The sequence below is a fragment of the Notamacropus eugenii genome, chromosome 2 (assembly GCF_028372415.1).
Source record: "Notamacropus eugenii isolate mMacEug1 chromosome 2, mMacEug1.pri_v2, whole genome shotgun sequence".
NCBI lineage: Eukaryota > Metazoa > Chordata > Mammalia > Diprotodontia > Macropodidae > Notamacropus > Notamacropus eugenii.
In genome coordinates this window covers 326,799,083-326,819,359 of record NC_092873.1, presented here as the reverse complement: position 1 = coordinate 326,819,359, position 20,277 = coordinate 326,799,083, and the positions used below count along the sequence as shown (strand labels likewise).

Here is a 20,277-nt window from a genome sequence, read left to right as displayed (position 1 = left end):
TTAGCAATGTATTTCATAAAACCAGATTTATCTCCCACCCAAAATGAATCTTGTGGAATTGGAGTGGAATAAGCATTTATTAACCATCTACTATATGACAGGCACTATGCTAAGGGTTTTACAAATTTCTCATTTCATCCTCACAACTCTGCTCTTCTTCCCCATTTTACCGTTGAGGTAACTGAGGCAAATAGTCTAGGTCATTTGCCCAAAGTCTTAGAGCTAGTAATTGTCTGAGGCTAGATTTGAACTCAGGTATTTCTGACTCCAGGTCCAGTGCTCTATCCACTGTCACCTATCTACCTCTGGGAGTTCATTAAGAGACTCTGATCTTTGTGTTCCCAAACCTTTCCCATTAATTTTGGTGGTGACTTTGCTTATGATAAAAAAGTTTTAATAGGTCATACAAAGTTGGATAAGGCCTGTGCCTTTTGTCTGAGATCTACCTTAGGTAAGTTTGGAGAGATTTATTACCAGTGGGTAAGTCGCTGTGTGATGAAAACTTTTAACTTTACCAATTCATTAAGCCATCATGGTATGGATGAATTTTACAAGCTGTATTACTGGAAGGAATACCTATACCAGTGAAATCAAAGATTCCTGATGTATTGAAATAAATATGCATAGCAAAGGGACAGCTAGTTAAGTACTTCATTGCTAAAAACTTCAGGACAAATAGAAATGGTTAACTTGTTCATCACTCTTATATTAATTATTAACCTTTATTGTGTCACTGGAGGAATATTTGGTGTTTTCTTTTCCCCTAGGTTGCTGCCCAGCTTCAAGAGACAGAGCAGAAGTTATGTGAAATGAAAACAGTATTGAAGGCTATAATCTTTGAAAGAGATCAAGCAGTTCACACTCTCAGTTTGCATGGTTTACTTCCTGAAAAGGAGAAAAAGGTCAGAACATCAATTAGCATCTATGTGTGTCAGCATTTGGCATAGTTGGCTAACCTCTGGCTTCAGATGAATAGTCACTTTTCTGGGCTGTCACTTATGTAGTATTTGTAGCCTTGACTTATGGCAGCTCTTAAGGAGCTGTCATTTGCCCTAAACAGTGCTAGGACACATTTTTCATTTATTTCCCTTTAATCCCTCATGATTAATGGAATGAAAAAAATGAAAACTTATTAAATGCTTACTATGTGCCAAACACTTTTCTAAACTTTGGGGATAAATATAGGAAAAATAGAACAGTCCTTGCTCTGAAAGAGCTCATATTTTACTTAGGGAAGAAAACACACGAAAGAAGGCAGATGGAAAGACCTAGAAGTGTTAGGGGTTCAATGAAAGGGAGGATAGCTGGGCCCAGATATTATGCAGGTAGTTAAGATGATAGTGCTGGAGGACTGGAAGAACCTTAGGCAAGACATGTGATAAAGCCTAGAAGATCTTAGGTATCACTGGCAGGATAGACTGTAAGACCTGGTGAGTATTCCATCTCATCAGAAGGAATTATTGACTCCTTGCTCATCCAAGTCTAGTGACCTTTTAGCCAATCTAGATCTTTACCCAGGAGTCTTTTTTTTAAGTTAAAATGATTTCTTTATTGAATTTAGAAGTCTCTTAGTGGTTATAAAGATAAACTACTGTGATCAACAACAAGTATCTTTCCAGATCCCTGTATCTTGGTATATGAGATCCAGTTTGCTTTTCCCTCACCATATTCAGTAATCAGCTTTATTAAGTGTTCAGTATGTTCAAGATTCATCTGTTTCTAAAGCAGTATCATTTCTTTTTTGCTTGGCATAATTTGATATTTTAGGTTTTTTCCATGGGTGAATTTAGAGAGGTGTTGCCATGGATAGAGTGGTGGGCCTAGAGTCAGGAAGACCTCAGTTCAAATCCAGCCCTCAGATACTAGCTGTGTGACCCTGGCAAGTCACTTAGCCCTGTTTACTTCAGTTTCTTCATTTGTAAAATGAACTGGAGAAGGAAATGGCAAACCACTCCAGTGTCTTTGCCAAGAAAGCACCAAATGAGGTCACAAAGAGTTCAACGTGACTGAAACGACTCAACAACATATGGATAAATTTTACAGAACTCTTCTGTTTTTACCCAATTTTGCTGCTCATATTCCATATCATTACCTTCCCATCATCCCCTCCAGATCTGAAAGGAATCTTTTATATCTCCAGAACATAGATGGAACTGAAAAACCTCAGGAAACTCAGTCATTTTATTATTATATCTCTATATCTTTATATGTGGTGAACTTGTTTATGGTGGGAAGCAAGGTGGTAGGGCATCCCTTTTGGTAGAGGATCTTTGTATTGCCCAACGCTCCCTGAGGGGTTTTCATAGTAGCATAATAGCAATGTGCAAGTGTCTGATTATTATAGCAGGATATGTGTGTAGAGTAATTAACTCTAATACCTGAAGGCAGTAGACTCCAAACTTTTTAAATTGAATACCTCTTTATATAGGTGTCTTTTTCTTACTTTTACATTGTATACAGATAATTCTGTACTAATAATTATGTATATCATAAAACATAGAAAAAGTAGAAATTTTAAAGTAATGAGATAAAGATGAAATAATATTTGATCCTAAAGTCACTAGAACTACTGGAGAGTATTGAGTTAGACCAAATATTTAGGAAAATCATTTTGATAACTCCATGGAATATGTATTAGAGGAGAAGAGACTTGGGGCAAGGAGACTAGGTAGGAGTTTGTTGCAGTAGTCTGGGTGAAAAGTGATGAAACCCTAAACTAGGTGGAGGCTTTGTGAATGGAGAAAGAGCAATATATGGGAAAGGTGTGGAGATACAAATGACAAGATTTGACAAGATAGAAATGACAAAATATGTAAAGCAAGAGAGACTGAGGAATCAATGACATGAAGGTTGTGAATCTGAGTAAATGGAAGAATAGTGGATAAGGAAGATTAGCAGAGGGGTGGGTTTTGAAGGGAAAGATAATACAATATATGCAATCTGTTGAAACCATTCCATGTCCACTCATCCTATGGGATTTTGTCCCACCAAAAATCAAAAGGAGGGAAGTGGTGCAAGTCTCTTACTAACCCATAGCACAGAACTCACCCTCTGAGGGACATTGGCCATAACCACAAAGTGATCTGGAGGAGGATTGAATTTTCTTGTTGGCACCTGTGCAGCTGATGCTGTGAGTACTGTGTAGCAGTTGGGTTATAATGTGAGGCCCACATTGATCTCCCTTCCCTGGCCATTTGAGGGAATGGTTGCTAGCTCAGAGGGAATGGGGGAAGGGTTGGAGGACAACAATAGGTATAATTATGTTAAAGACAAGCCTCAAAATTGACTGGTGGGAAGAATTAAATTCCCCTACCCTCTAAATGATTGATCACACATCCTTTGAGGTCATTTCATAGTTGTCCAGAGGGCCCTGACCCTTACTTTGTCCCTTGAAGAGATAAGCTAGTATATCCTCAGAATATACTTTTCAGTTTTAAAAATCATTTAAAAATCTTAGTCTTTCTATCTCCAGAACACAAATGGGATTGAGAAACCTCAGGAAACCAAAGTCATTTTTATTATAGTAACCTCATAATTATATTTCCACATCCTTTTATGGTAAACTGATTTATGCCATAGCCATAAGCCATTTGCAGATTACTGTCATTAACAAAAATCTTAGTTAGGGATGAATCAGATTATACAGGAAGACATGAGGAAGGGGAATGTGAAAAGCACAAGTTTACTCTGGAATTGATCATTTAATAAATAATTTTACTGATTTTAAAAAATGATTTAATATTTTATTTTTCTGCATTTACATGTAAAAATAATTGTTAACGTTTGTTTTGTAAAACTTTGATTTCCAAATTCTTTCCCTCCCTCCCTTACCCTGCTTATTGAAAACACAAGCAATTTGCTATAAGTTAGTTATACATTTGCAGTCATGAAAAACATATTTACATATTAGCCTCATGTTGTGACAGAAAACAGACCCCCGCAAAAAAGTAAATGAGAAAAATAAAAATAGCAAAGAAAAAAATATGCTTTGATCTGCATTCAGACTCCATTAGTTCTTTTTCTGGAGATGTGTAGTATTTTTCATAATAAGACCTTTGGAATTCTCATGTGTTAGAAGTGAACTCATCTAACAAGCTCCCAACAGTGAGAAACATGCTCACCTTAAACAAAGGAACAATACCTGTTGTGAAATTGGGAAAGCCTTTATTAATCTTTACCTCCATTGCCCCTGAATGGATGGGTAGCCCCCCCCCCCAGTAAGGTTACAGGAAGACTATAACATGTGCAGAAAGATGGGGCTTCTTATACTGTTTTCCTAACTTTGGATCTCCTGTGATACCATCCCTTGGGCGTGTGAGTCCATGTTGTCCTCTCTGATAGGCCCTTCCTCACACAGTTCCTTGGACCTGTGTATTAGTTTCTGATCTCTAACCTGTCCATGCTAGGTCACAACCCTTATCACTATGTGGAAAACAGAACTTTCTTGCCTCACACAAAATCACCCCTTTTTTCTTTGTTAAAATTTCTGTTTCCACACCTAAATCCAATAAACACCTCCTCACATTCTTTCCCCTATGAATTCTTCCCTTCATTTGTCTCCCCTTTATATGAATATGGGAAGGGAGCAAAGTTGACTGACACATTGACAAATTACAGTCCCTCTTTTCATAAGTACAAATACAGAGATTCAAAATACAAAGGTAGATCAGTGAATTGCCCATTCAAAAGTTCCATCTCATACAGCAGTCTAGGGAGGAACATCATCTGATGTAGTTTTCTGATCTGGATGCTCATTCAAGCCGTCTTCAGCACAGCATCTCTGCATCTTCCTTCTATTATCTTCTTATAGAAATCCAGATGTCCACTCTCCTACAAAACTGACCTTAATACCACTTTAGATGACCATTCCTAAGCTTTATATACTTATCACTCTTAAAAAATCAAAATTGGAACTTTGGCCAATTGTCGTGTTTAAGAAATTCATATTAGAACCAAGTTCTTACATTGTACATTGATTCACTATTCATTTCCCCCATCAGGAGGATGAGATTTCACTAAGGAGTCAATAACAGGCTCCAGTACTTGCATTAATACAATAAATAATCATTTTTAACACAATACATATCGAATCATAAAAGAATTCCAACCTCTGCTTATGTGATGCTTCTTTTAAAGCATTTACAATATAAACCACAAACCCATTCTTCTTTTAACATTAACCAACTGAGACAAAATAATAATAACTATGTACACTAACCTCACAGGTCCTTGACCTGATGGTCTCCACACTGTTACTAAGAATTAAAGGATCGGGGCGGAGCCAAGATGGCGGAGTAGAAACACACACATATGCTAGCTCCAAACCCACAGCCCATAAAATATCTGTAAAAAAAGAACTGCCAATAAATTCTGGAGCAGCAGAAGCCACAGACCAGCGGAGTGGATGAGATTTCTGTTCCAAAGAGCCTGAAAACATCTCACAAAAGGTTCTTCGCGCTGTGGACGCGGAGCAGAGCCCAGCCCTGCATTGGCCGCCTGGCGCCAAGAGGAAAAGATCTGAGCAGGCTTCAGGGACAGAATCTCCAGCAGACGCGCGGGTCCCTCCACCCACAGGTGACAAGGGTTGGTGAGAGGGTCTTTTTGGCGGGTCAAGAGGGGAGTGGGGTGCCCCCATAACTCAGGCCCCCTCGGGAGGCAGCAGCGGAGGTGGGAGCCTGGATCCATTGTTGAAGGTTTCTGCATAAACCCCCTGAGGGAACTGAGCCCTGTGAGGCAGCCCTGCCCCCACCTGAGCACCTGAACTTGATCTCACACTGAATAGCAGCCCCGCCCCCGCGGAAGCTCTGAGGCTGGGGAGCAGCATTTGAATCTCAGACCCCAAGCTCTGGCTGGGTGGATCTGGAGGCCAAGTGGGTGTGAAGAGGATATTCAGAAGTCAAGTCACTGGCTGGGAAAATGCCCAGAAAAGGGAAAAAAAACCAAGACTATAGAAGGTTGCTTTCTTGGTGAACAGGTATCTCCTCCCTTCCTTTCTGATGAGGAAGAACAATGCTCACCATCAGGGAAAGACACAGAAGTCAAGGCTTCTGTATCTCAGCCCACTCACTGGGCTCAGACCATGGAAGAGCTCAAAAAGAGCTCAAAAAATTTTGAAAATCAAGTTAGAGACATGGAGGAAAAACTGGGAAGAGCAATGAGAGACATGCAAGCAAAGCATGAACAGCAGGTCAGCACCCTGCTAAAGGAGACCCAAAAAAATGCTGAAGAAAATAACACCCTGAAAAACAGACTAACTCAATTGGCAAAAGAGGTTCAAAAAGCCAATGAGGAGAAGAATGCTTTCAAAAGCAGAATTAGCTAAATGGAAAAGGAGGTTCAAAAGCTCACTGAAGAAAATAGTTCTTTCAAAATTAGAACAGATGGAAGCTAATGACTTTATGAGAACCAAGAAATCACAAAACAAAACCAAAAGAATGAAAAAATGGAAGATAATGTGAAATATCTCATTGGAAAAACAACTGACCTGGAAAATAGATCCAGGAGAGATAATTTAAAAATTATGGGACTACCTGAAAGCCTTGATCAAAAAAAGAGCCTAGACATCATCTTTCATGAAATTATCAAGGAAAATTACCCTGGGATTCTAGAACCAGAGGGCAAAATAAGTATTCAAGGAATCCACAGATCACCACCTGAAAAAGATCCAAAAAGAGAAACTCCTAGGAACATTGTGGCCAAATTCTAGAGTTCCCAGGTCAAGGAGAAAATATTGCAAGCAGCTAGAAAGAAACAATTCAAGTATTGTGGAAATACAATCAGGATAACACAAGATCTAACAGCTTCTACATTAAGGGATCGAAGGGCATGGAATAGGATATTCCAGAAGTCAAAGGAACTAGGACTAAAACCAAGAATCACCTACCCAGCAAAACTGAGTATAATACTTCAGGGGAAAAATTGGTCTTTCAATGAAATAGAGGACTTTCAAGCATTCTTGATGAAAAGACCAGAGCTGAAAAGAAAATCTGACTTTCAAACACAAGAATGAAGAGAAGCATGAAAAGGTAAACAGCAAAGAGAAGTCATAAGGGACTTATAAAAGTTGAACTGTTTACATTCCTACATGGAAAGACAATATTTGTAACTCTTGAAAGTATTCAGTATCTGGGTACTGAGTGGGATTACACACACACACACACACACACACACACACACACACACACACACACACACACATAGAGACAAAGTGCGCAGAGTGAATTGAAGAGGATGGGATCATATCTTTAAAAAAATGAAATCAAGCAGTGAGAGAGAAATATATGGGAGGAGAAAGGGAGAAATGGAATGGGGCAAATTATCTCTCATAAAAGAGGCAAGCAAAAGACTTTTTTAGTTTAGAGAAAAAGAGGGGAGGTGAGAGAAAAACATGAAGTTTACTCTCATCACATTCCACTAAAGGAAGGAATAAAATGCACACTCATTTTGGTATGAAAACCTATCTTACAATACAGGAAAGTGGGGGATAAGGGGATAAACAGGGTAGGGGGGACGATGGAAGGGAGGGCATGGGGAGGAGGGAGCAATTTGAGGTCAACACCCGTGGGGTGGGATAGGATCAAAAGAGAGAATAGAAGTAATGGGGGGCAGGATAGGATGGAGGGAAATATAGTTAGTCTTATACAACATGACTGTTATGGAAGTCATTTGCAAAACTACACAGATTTGGCCTATATTGAATTGCTTGCCTTCCAAAGGGAGGGGGTGGGGAGGGAGGGAGGAAAAGAAGTTGGAACTCAAAGTTTTAGGAACAACTGTTGAGTACTATTCTTGCCACTAGGAAATAAGAAATACAGGTAAAGGGGTATAGAAAGTTATTTGGCCCTACGGGACAGAGGAGAGGATGGAGACAAGGGCATAGAGGGATGATAGAGGAGAGAGCAGATTGGTGATGGGGGCAATTGGAATGCTTGGTGTTTGGGGGTGGGGGGAGGGGACAAGGGGGAAGAAAATTTGGAACCCAAAATTCTTTGAAAATGAATGTTAAATGTTAAATAAATAAATAAATTTAAAAAATTTTAAAAAAAAGAATTAAAGGACCCTAACTTATTGTTATTGCCCTAAAATCCTAACCCTAAATGCGCTTAATTTTAGACTTAACCTCAGATGTTCCCCTACCAACAATCTATTATTTAATAGATCTGGTATTAAACTTATAAAACTTTTGATTATAGGAAATTGCCACTAAAAGTAGGGACATTTCAGGGAAACAACATCTCCCTAACTTCATGTCAATTCCAGACAGGAGTAGATTATCAACTGGCATTCAGCCAGGCTTAAAGTCTGCTAGGTGTCAGTGGAGAAATTGAGTCAGGAGAATCCTACCTCAGCCCAGGCTGAACAGCTGCTCTCCCAACCTTCCCATGATATCACCTTTTTTGCAAGTTCATACCAGCATCTCACAGACTTACTGGCATCATGGATCAGTGGCTCAGACCGCCTCTCTTGCTATCCATACCTTGAGTTAGACTCAGAAGAACAGTCAGTTAATAGTCCCATAAAATCTTAAAATAGCAAGCTCCATTAATCAGTTTCAGATAGGACTAATTTCACATTGGCTAAGCAGCATCTTTTGAAGCAAGTCTTAAGTAGCTTGCATGCCTTTCTATACTTGTTCTAGTTCCTGATTAAATAACAATCATAAAATCAAATGTACCATTAAAACCATAAGTTATTGCTCTAACAGATTTGTATCTGTTTCCCAAACTACTCTGTCCCTTTCTAACCATGCTCAGTCTAAAAGAATGAGCTACAAATATGATAAGTTTAAACACTAACTTCACCTTATGTTCATGAAGTGAATTCAAATCAAAACAGAAACATTTTAACTTTTCCATCATTGCAAAATATCACCAGAGGTTACCTGCCTCTAAGAAACTTAGACTGAAATTCTTTTTCCCAAACTAAAGATATTTTTGATTTAGTGTCAATAATTAATTCAGTCAGTTGTTTTTACCCTATTGGTCTTTGTAACATGTAAAAACCTTATTCCAAGTTGCTACTTTTGTCCATCACCCCAAAAGAATTTTAGTCCCATTTATCTAAAAGGGCCCTGGAAAACTTCACCTTGTTCCATGTGAACTGACTCTCTCAAGGCCCATAAACTTTTCCCTATCACTATGCCCTATCAATCCAATTCTCCAGGTTACTGGCTGCTCCCATCAAGACCATCCCTGGAACCCCCATGCCACCTGGGGCCACCCTGGACTCCTTCCTCAGTCCCTCTGTAGATAAGATAACCAAATTTGACCTTCTTTAGCTGAAAGAAGGCTTGGGTTGAATTCATTTGAGCACGTCCCAGCATGTTGGCTATTTGTTTTGGATCCCAAACACCCCCAACCTCAACAATTCCATACAGTTACAGTCAACTTTAAATCCCAGTCTTGTCCTATGGAACAGTGATTCAACATCCCATTTATACTTTGGTTTCCTTTCCTTTATCTAATTATTCCCATTACATTCAGAAAGAATGCTCCCAGGGATTTTATCTTTCACAAGACCATAGCAGAGTACTCATTTACCCAATTAATTGAAAACAGCAAGATTCCACTACTTGCATTGTGCTTACATCTTAAACTATCTGCTTTGGTTATAGAAACATGCTATGTAGATGAAAAGCAAGAACTTAATTAGATATCATCTCCACTTTGTAACCAGGCTCAGAAATAGTCAAGGGGGAAAACATTCCTTTTCAAAGGAACACAATGGGGAAAATGAGCCAGAAGGCTCCCATCCCAAGCTGAGAAAACAATAAGTAAAGGCCCCAGAGGCTTTTACCAAATGGCAGGTTTCACTAATCAAAAATTTTACCAGGGTTTACATCTTAAATCTTAAATTTGTCCTAAAAACCAATCATCAGAGATTATTTATCACCAAAACAAATTCCTTATTTAGGAACTCCATCTGAGTTCAGATTAGATCTTAAGAAGTCCTTCTGTAATAATGACTGGACTTCAAAAGGAAAGGAGGATGGGACCAGGAGACTGTCTTAAAATTTACCGCAGAGCTTCCTGGAACCAGGAACCAGCCCTTATCTTGTCCCTTATCTTCCAACCCCCCCCCCCCCCATAAAACTTGAAGTTATAACAAATTAGCTTACAAATATAAATTTGGTAGGTAGACCTTTCAAAAATCATACAAAAAATTTTATAAAACATTTCTCCTTACAACAAATATCTTCCTTTTTTAAGGACAGTTTACAATTTATCACAAAACCCTCATGAACCTAATTGGCAAAAATTACAAGATCTAAAACCCAGGCCTTTTCACATTTGTCCATAAGCTTCCCTTTGACAAACATATGTTTGTAAACACTTGATTCAAAGCAAAAACAATTTTAGTTAAAACTTCCTTCTTAACAGCAGAAATAAATTTTTTAACATACTTAATACATCCTTAGATGGAAGAGGGTTGAAAATCACACCCATGTATAAAATAATGTATGTATTTTTTTCCAAGGATTCTCATTTTTTTCAATAGAAATTCTCCAATGTGGAAATTCTTACACAGAATTCATAACAACTTTCTTTAACCAATTCATCATTAATTTAACAATGCAATTTCTAATATAGCAGCATTTGAATGGATTACCTAAAAATTTAAACTATTTAAGTTTACTTAAAACTTAAAATAAGTCATTACCCCATTCAGCTGAATGCATTTCCACATCACCTTGCACAGTAATTCATTTCCTTACAATCATGTGTGCACACTCTATCACCTGATATCCTTTCAGATAGAGTCATCTCAAATTTGATTGAGCTATTAACTATATTAAATCAAGTAACACAATTTTTCTGTCTCCTTAAAATACTTCCTCACACCGTCACTACTTACGGAAGCTATCTGAAACTAACTCATCCAGAACTATTCCAATCTTAGTATCTGACTTTCATCTTCAATCAAACCCTTATTCATCTTTCCAAATCTCTCAGTCCCATTACTCAGATTATCCAGCTTCCTCTGCATCTTAACTATAACAGCACTGGAATCCCTTTCTAACTTAAACAAAGCAAAAGTTAACTCTACCCTTATATAGCAAACATCAGCATTTTCACTGCTTATTTATAACCAAATATAAGTTTCAAATTATGAAATTTTAGCACATCCTTTTTAAAACCCCAATCTGTATATATATCGAACTCCAAATTTAAAAATTCTGTAATGTTGCTTTTAACATATACCCATCCTTGTGTTAAGCACTTTACAGTCTTAACTGCTGAATAACAATATCTTTCTGCTTAATCCTGATAGGAAGAGCATTCTCAGATGCTGCTTGTTATTCCTTCAGGACAAATTTTCATTTGAATCATATCAAACCTTGATTTGTAATCACATGATAAACGTTTTAGCCTTCCTTTTTAAAAAATACTCTTTCTACTTAAAAGAAAACTTTATGTTTAACTTCCCATAATCTTTTTTTTACTCTACTTCCTTAAAGAGCTGAAAAGCCATCTTCCAGCTCCTCTCCCCCCTCCAAGGTCCACCAGACCAGGAGCTTTCCCAATTAACTCAGACTGGGAGGGGGAAGGGATAACCTTCCCTGAGCACATGGTCCAGGCACATAGATAATACCATCTCATCCATAACCTTCTGCCTTGGGAATTTCAGGTTCTAGAGAGAGTTGAAATCCCATCCATTCTCCTTAGGTTAGCACAAAATCCAGGCAGGTACCTGAGGATCCTCCATACTCACCCTCCTTGTCTTCATCCTTCAGAATCTGGAGAGAGTTAGTGCCTCCAAAAGAAATTATTGAAATTCCAAAGTGAACTTGCAGTTTTAAACACAATGTCCAGTACCAGATACATTGACCCAGTTCAGATCTAAAGTACAGATTTTAGCTTTGAGATCTCATCAAATCAAAACTCAACTTTTCCCTGCAGACTGCCTGAGGTTCATTTTCCCTTATCTTTCTTTTCACATTCAAAAAACGTGACCAGGGTCTAGAATGCTGAAAGAAAATTTTTTTTTAACAACTTTTCAAAAGTTTTCAAACTCTATTAACACCATTTATGCAACTGATCAAGCCAAACAGTAAAACATCTTTTTCTCTCTCCCCAGACCACTCACTCCTCTAAGACTGCTGTAATCATGGAGGGAAGGAGAGGGGGAGATTAAGAGATAGCAGAATTCCAAGGGAAAGTCCAGCTGCAGTCCTTGCTACACTGGCTGGCTGCATGGCTGCATTTACAATTTAACCAAACACTTCACAAACATACAGACACAGTACAGATCCTCTCTTTTTAGGAAATAAACTAATTTTAGATTAGACCAGTCAGAATTCATCTATTCATGTCAATTTACTGACTGATTCCAAGCTAATTTCAAAAGGATCTTTCCCAGGATCTAGATTCTCCCTTCCCCTTCTTTCTCTTTGCTCTCTCCAGGGCATACAGGGGAAGGAATATAGCCAGTACCTTCAAATGGGTTTCTGAAGGAATACCCAAAAGATTATTCATCCCCTCCCTGGCACCATTATCTTAAGAGCGTTCACTTCCCATCTTAGGACTTAAGCTCCGAAGGTCCCAGAAGGACTGGTTCTGACTAAGATTCCGAGGCAGACAAAGCAGTACTTAGCCACCAATTTTCCTGCCTTTGCTCAGTTCCCTGACTTACACTGCCTCCGGCCATTCAATCCATTGTTTTACCTGCGTTCCTGACAGTCCCAGAGAAGTTAGCAGTCAGAACTATTCCAAACAGTTCACAACAATTCCAAACACTCCCAGAGAAGTTAGCAGTTAGAAAAGGGGAAACATGCCTGTGTGTGTTTGGGCCACTGAAGAAAATCAATGGGCATGCTCCTGTTCACCACAAGCTAGATTCCATCCTAACCTTTCTGATGCTAAAGATCCCACGATAAGCCCCCAAGATTTGTTAGAAGTGAGCCCATCTAACAAGCCCCTGACAGTGAGAAACATGCTCACCTTAAACAAAGAATATCTGTTGTGAAGTCAGGAAAGTCTTTATTAATCTTTACATCCTTTCCCCCTGAATGGATGAGTAGCCTCCCCAGTAAGGTTACAGGAAGACTACAACACGTGCAGAAAGATGGGACTTCTTATACTGTTTTCCTAACTTTGGATCTCCCGTGATATCATCCCTTGGGCATGTGACTCCATGTTCTCCTCTCTGATAGGCCCTTCCTCACACAGCTCCTTGGACCTTTGTATTAGTTTCTGACGTCTAACCTGGCCATGCTAGGACACAACTCTTATCGCCTAGGAATATGGAAAACAGAACTTTCTTGCCTCCCACACATGGATCCTTGTATTGCTTAGAACAACTAAGACATTCACAGTTCTTCATCATATAGTATTGGTGCTACTGTGTATCCTGGTTCTGCTCATTTCACTTTGCATCAGTTCATGTAAATCTTTCCATATAACACAATTTGTTCAACCGTTCCCTAATTGATGAATATTCCTTCATTTTCTAATAATTTGCCACCATTAAAAAAGCTGCTGTAAATATTTTTGTACATGTAGGTCCTTTTCCTTTCTGTTTTTTTCTCTTAGGTTTACAAACCTAGTACTGGTATTACTTGGTTAAAGTGTATGCATGATTTTATAGCCCTTTGGGCGTAGTTCTGAATTGCTCTACAGAATGGTTGAATCAGTATATAGTACCAACAGTACGTTAGTGTCTCAGTTTTCCCATGTCTCCTCCAACATTTGTCGTTTTCCTTTCCTGTCATATTAGGCAATTTGATAGGTGTGGGGTATTAGCTAAAAATTATTTAAATTTGCATTTCTTTAATCAGTAGTGATTTAGAGCACTTTTTCATATGATTATAGATAGCTTTCATTAAACTATCTGAAAACTCTCTGTTCTTATCCTTTGATGAATTATCAATTGAGGAATGGCTCATATTCTTATAAATTTGACATAGTTCTCTACATATTTGAGAAACAGCCTTTATCAGAGAAACTTATAAAATTTTTTCATAGTTATGATTATTGTGCATTATTCTCTATCCTCTTTTCTTTCCTATTTATCCTACTCTCTCTCCCTCCTTTCATTCAGTCCATCTTCAAAAGTATTTTGCTTCTATCTTTTACCTCTCTTAATCTTCCCTCCCTTCTATCAATGCCCCTCCTTCCTTCTCTTATTCCCTTCCCCTCCTACTTTCCTGTAGGGTAAGATAAATTTTAATATCCAACTGAGTATGTATGTTATTCTTTCTTTGAGCCAATTCTGATGAGAGTAAGATTCAAGTGCTTTCCCCTACCTTTTCCATCTTCCTCTCCATTGTAAAATTTCTTTTGCACTTCTTTTATATGAGATAATATACCCCATTCTACCTCTCCCTTCCCTCTTTTTCCCAGTGCATTCCTCTTTCTCACTTCTTAATTTTATTTTTTTCGATGCCATCCTATGATAGTCTACCCAATACGTCTCTCTATGTATACTCCTTCTAATTGCCCTAATACTGAGAAATTTCTTACGAGTTGTAAGTTCCCATGGAGGAATGTAAACTGTTCAACCATATTGAATCCCTTATGATTTCTCTTTCCTTCTTGATCTTTTTAGTCTTCTCTTGAGTTTTATATTTGAAAGTCGGAATTTCAATTCAGCTCTGTTCTTTTCATCAGGAATGCTTGAAAGTCTTCTGTTTCATTGAATATTCATTTTTCCATTTTTCCCCCTGAAGGACTATACTCAGTTTTGCTCAGTAGGCAATTTTTGGTTGTAATCATTGCTCTTTTTTCCTCCAGAATATCATATTCTAAGCCCTCTGATCCTTTTGAGTAGAAGCTGCTAAATCTTGTGTGATCCTGACTGTAGCTCCATTATTATTTCTTTTGTTTCTTTCTGGCTACTTGCAATATTTTTTGTTGATCTGAGAGCCCTGGAATTTTAACTGTAATATTCCTGGGAGTTTTCATTTTGAAAGGAGTGAACAGTGGATTCTTTCAATTAGTATTTTATCCTCTGGTTCTAGAATATCAGGGCAGTTTTCCATTATACTTTCTTGACAGATGTTGTTTATGCTCTTTTTTTTGATTTTGGCTTTCAGTTAGTTCAGTAATTCTTAAACTATCTCTCCTGGATCTATTTTCCAGGTCAGTTCTTTTTTCAGTGAGATATTTCCCATTTTTTACGTTCTTTTGATTTTGTTTTGTTGTTTCTTGATGTCTCATATAGTCATTAGCTGCCACTTGCCCTATTCAATTTTTCTTCAGCATTTCTTTTGGGTCTCCTTTAGCAAGGTGTTGATCTGCTTTTCATGCTTTTCTTGCATCTCTCTCATTTCTCTTCCCAGTTTTTCCTCCACCTCTGTAACTTGATTTTCAAAATCCTTTTTGAGCTCTTCCATGGCCTGAGCCCATTGAATATTTATTTTGGATGTTTGGGATACAGAAGCCTTGAATTCTATGTCTTTCCCTGATAGTAAGCATTGTTCTTCCTCATCTGTAAGAATGGGAGGAGATATCTGTTCACCAAGAAAGTAACCTTCTGTGGTTTTATTTTTTTCCCTTTTCTGGGCATTTTCCCAGCCAGTTACTTGACTTCTGAGTGTCCTCTCCACACCCACCTTGCCTCCAGATCTGCCCAGCTAGCACTTGGGGTCTGAGATTCAAATGCTGCTTCCCAGCCTCAGGGCTTTTGGTGGGGCAGGGCTGCTATTCAGTGTGAGATTAAGTTCAGGTGCTCAGGTGGGGGCAGGGCTGCCTCACAGGGCTCAGTTTCCTCAGGGGGTTTATGGGGAGACCTTCAACAATGGATCCGGGCTCCTGCCTGCTTTGGGAGCCCCTGTCCTCTGCTGCCTCCGCTGCTGCCTCCCAAGGTGGCCTGAGCTATGGGGGCACCCTGCTCCCCTCTCAGCGAGCTGAAAAGACCCTCTCACTGACCTTTGGTGCCTGTGGGTGGAGGGACCTGCGTGGCTGCTGGAGATTCTGTCCCTGAAGCCTGCTCGGATCTGCTCCTCTCGGTGCCGCATGGCCAAGGCAGGGCTGGGCTCTGCTCCAGGTCCCGTGTGCCACGGACCTTTTGGGTCAATTTTTCAGGTCTCTCTGGAACAGAAATCTCCTCCACTCCATTTTTCTGTGGCTTCTGCTGCTCCCGAATTTGTTGGGAGTTCTTCTTTACAGGTATTTTATGGGCCATGGGTTTTGGAGCTAGCATATGTGTATCTTTCTACTCCGCTATCTTGGCTCCTCCCCACCCTATTCAATTTTTAAGAACTTTTTTTCTCATTGAGTTTTTGTGCTTCCTTTTCCATTTGACCAATTCTACTTTTTAAGGAGTTCTCTTCAGTGGATTTTTGTGCCTCTTTTTCAATTTGGAAAATTCTGCTTTTTAAGGAGTTCTTCTCGAGAAAATTTTTGTATATCTTTTTCCCTTTGGACACTTCGGGTTTTCAAAACATACTTCTCCTAATTGAATTTTTTTTAACCTCCTTTACACTTTGGTCTATTTTGTTTTTTAAGGTGTTGTATTCTTTGTGCCTCCTTTATCAATCTATTGACTCTTTTAATAATTATTTTCTTGTATTACTTTCATTTGTCTTCCCAATTTTTCCTGTACTTCCCTTGCTTGATTTTTAAAATTCTTTTTGTACTCTTCCATTGCCTTGAGACAAATGCATATTTTTCTTTGACGTTTTGGACATAGCAGTATTGATGGTTTTCTTCTTCTAAGTCTGTGTTTTTAATCTTCCTTTTCACCATAATAACTTTCCATAGTCAGAAATTTTTTTCTGTTGTTTGCTCATTTTTCCTGACTATTTCTTGACTTTTAATTCTATGCTAAAGTGGGGCTCTCTTCCAAAGTGGAGTACTCTTTCCCAAGCTTCAGTTTTTTTGGACAGCTCTTTTCAGAAATAATTCTAGAGACCTGTAAGTTATTAGTTCTTACGAGGTGGTGTGTTCTAAGGAGACGTGTGTTTATTACTCCATTGACTTGTGCTCTGTGAGTGACCTCAGGCACTCTTTTCCATTCTAGAACTGTGACTGTAGTTCCTGCTGTCTTGTGGCCACAAGCTCCGATGTGCTAGTGCTCCTCCTTGCCCTGGGACTGCACCCCAGAACTGTGACCCTACACCGAGTATGGGCAGTGCAATAGAGTCCTGCCCCCAGTGCCAACAAAGAGACCCCTGTAATCTCTTTCTGACCTGTTGTTCAACCCCCTTACCATTTATGGGCTGAGAGCTCTAAAAGCAACCACTGCTACTGCTGATTTAGTCACTCCCAAGGCCTGCTCCTCATATGGCCTGCACTAGACTGAGCTCCATTCTCACCACACTGTGACAGATCTTTCCTGTCAACCTTCCAAGTTGTCTTGGACTGGAAAATTGTTTCACTCTGTCTTTTTTGTGGGTTCTCTTGCTCCAGAATTTGTTTTGAGTCATTAGTTTAAGTTAGTTGGAGGGGAATTTGGGAGACTTCAGGGGAGTCCCTGCCTTTTTCCATCATTTTGTCTATGCCCCCTTGATATTTTTACATCACTTACATTTTCCAACATATCCTTTCATTCTACATCTTCCCTTGAGAAAGCCATCACTTTTACAAAGATACAAAACAGAAAAAAACCAGGATAGCAAACTAACCAGTGTATTGAGAAAGGTCAACAACAGATGCACATCTAATAGTCTTCCATCTCTGCAAATAAATAGGGAGATAGCTTCTCATAATTTCTTCAGGGACAACCTTGGTCATTATCATTTTACAGCATTCAGTTTTGATTGTTTTATTTTGTTGTTGTTCTTTCATTTTTTGTTATTGTCATTATGTTTATTGTTTTCTTGGTTCTGCAAATTTCTTTACCTCCAAAATTTTTTTAAAAAAGAAATTATTCACCAGATTTAGAATAACACTGTATCTGTAAGATCTGAAGACAGAACCCTAATAGAAGGTTTTTTTTAAAAAAGACCCCCCGAAAAATTCTTAATAAATTAGCACCAGAAAATTTTAATACTTAGAATATATCCATTCAGTATCTCAACCCCTAGCTACCACTACATGTCTATCATAATAAGCATAAGCAAGTTTTCAGGCTTTTTCCATTCAGCTTCTGGCTGTGGTGATCTCTCATGGTAGTCATTCAGTCTGAACCCCCTCCTGTTTCCCAGTTCTGAAGGAAGGAGCAGACACTTTATTCTACCTAGCCAGTTGAGTTTGTGTTTTGGAGGATGGGGACAGCCCATGGGTAGAAAGACTAAGCAAGGTGGAAGACATAATTCTCAGGTTAGCCAGGAATGATAAAAAAGGTACCAGAAACCCAACAAGAATTAGTTCTTCCCCTGTAGCAGTAACTTAGGATAGGGACCCAAGCAGATCCCATATTCCTCAAAGGGAAAAGACTGAAGTTGCCCAGCAACATAGAAGTCTATGCATCCATTGGTGGAAGGGGGAGGAATGAAAGAGGAGCAGTCCTCAAAGTAAGTGACAGGAAACACAAGAATAAAGCTGAGTAAAAACTTAGTTTATGAACAGTTAATCAAATATAGAGGATCATAAAAATAGAAGGAAAAATAAAAACTCAGAAATTTTCAATATGTATTATAATGTAAAATATAAGATTTCCTTTAGGATAATATTCCAGATAGCAAAGGTTTGGTCCCCATAGGGCAACTGCTACCTCAGGTTTTGGGGGATTATCCTATGGTTCTGCATCTCATCATTTCTTATAGCACAGTAGTATTCCATTACATTCATAAACCACAACTTGTTCAGCCATTCCCCAATTGATGGACAGGGGATGTAAGTATTTCATTAAAAGAGAATAGAGTGTAATATGGCTAAGTTAGGAGCAAGAGAGACAGATGTAGGTTGGAGCCCAATTGCACAGGACCAGAGCATATGGGTGAAGATTGTGGAGTAGAATAGAAGTAACATTGTCGTCAGTCTACTACAAGCCATCTGGAACAGAGGCTTGATAATAATGATCAGGGACTTAACATATATAAATATTTGCTAGAATTATCTCTTTGCCCCAAGCAGAGCAGCTAATAAGATCTTGATTTACCTTAATTATGCTTTTAGTTTTCAAAATGTTTCTCAGCAGGGGAAAGTTCTGTTCTGCATCTGATTCTCTCCAATAAAAAAGAACTGGTTGCTTGGGGATGGAAATAATGAAAAACCTTGGAGGGAAGTGGTCACTAAGAGCTAGGTGATCTTAGAATTTGTAGAGAGAGAAGTTAAGAATAGTCTGACATGTACCCTACACTTTGGAAAAGCAGACTTAAAAGAATTCAAAGAAAGGAAGAATGGTGTAAGTTGGATTTATATAGGGCTTTAAGTTTTGCAAAACACTTTATTAAGTCATTTTGTCCTCACAACAACCCTGGGAAGTAGGTGCTGGTATCATTGTCATTTTACTTATAAGAAAACTGTTGTAGACAGTAACTTGTCCAGGGTCACCTAGTATTAAGTATCTAAAAGCAGATTTGAATTTGTGGGGTTTTTTCTGAATCCAGGCTAATGCACCTAGATAGATATTCATGGATGAAAATGCTATGTGACAAGCTGGCACAGGAGGGATTGGATACTCTCAAGAATGAAATTCTGAAGACACAAAGATAATTCTGATGCAGAGTAAAAATGGGAATTGTGTAGAGCAGAGGTGGGGAACCTACCACTTCCAGGCCACATATGGCCTTCTAGATTCTTGCATGTGGCCTTTTGACTGAGTCCAAGTTTTACAGAACAAATCCTTTTATTAAGGGGATTTGTTCTGTGAAGTTTGGATTCAGTCAAAGGGCTGCACTTCAGGACCTGGAGGGCCACATGTGTCCTCAAGGCTGCAGGTTCCCCACTCTTGGCCTAGAGAGAAAATGATGTGGTTATACTGACCAACTTAAATTTTTAGAAGATGTATTTAGGAGATAAAAGCAAAGCAGGTAATAGAAGAGGAATACAAAGGTTGGGGAAAAGAAAATCAGAGAAGAGTTGGGATTCCTGGGCAAATATCAAAAAGGAATTGGGAACATCAGGAGGATTTGAAAAGAAGGAAAGTGGAACTGTGTCTGCTGGTAGTGAAAATGGAATGACAAAAAGTCATTCCATTTTACTTTGACAAGTCAGAGTTCCTCAGCTCTTACTTAGCTTGTTGGTTTTTTCTTCAATAAATGACAGGAAAGGATAAAAGAAATGGGTAGGAAAAGAGAATGAAAAGAGCCAATAGGAAGTTGACATCCAAGAGAAGTTGAGAAAAAATAAGAGAGTAACTAGTTGCCCTTGATGAGTTCAAGTTACCAAGTTCAGGTGAACCATGTATTTGAATACTAGGAGAACTGACAAATGTGATTACTGAAACACT

The 20,277-nt window shown here is 38.7% G+C and overlaps 1 protein-coding gene across 9 annotated transcripts in view; it reads left to right on the top strand.

Moving 5' to 3' along the window:
* Positions 1–20,277, top strand: part of CCDC57 (coiled-coil domain containing 57) — a 266,795-nt gene that overhangs the window by 104,209 nt on the left and 142,309 nt on the right. For all 9 annotated transcript variants that reach the window (XR_011975014.1, XM_072645391.1, XM_072645390.1 and 6 more), the window contains one exon: positions 768–902. Coding sequence is in view for 8 of the 9 variants with exons in the window: in XM_072645391.1 (XP_072501492.1) it covers positions 768–902 (135 nt within the window). In the remaining variant the exon portion in view is untranslated. The remainder of the gene's footprint in view (positions 1–767; positions 903–20,277) is intronic.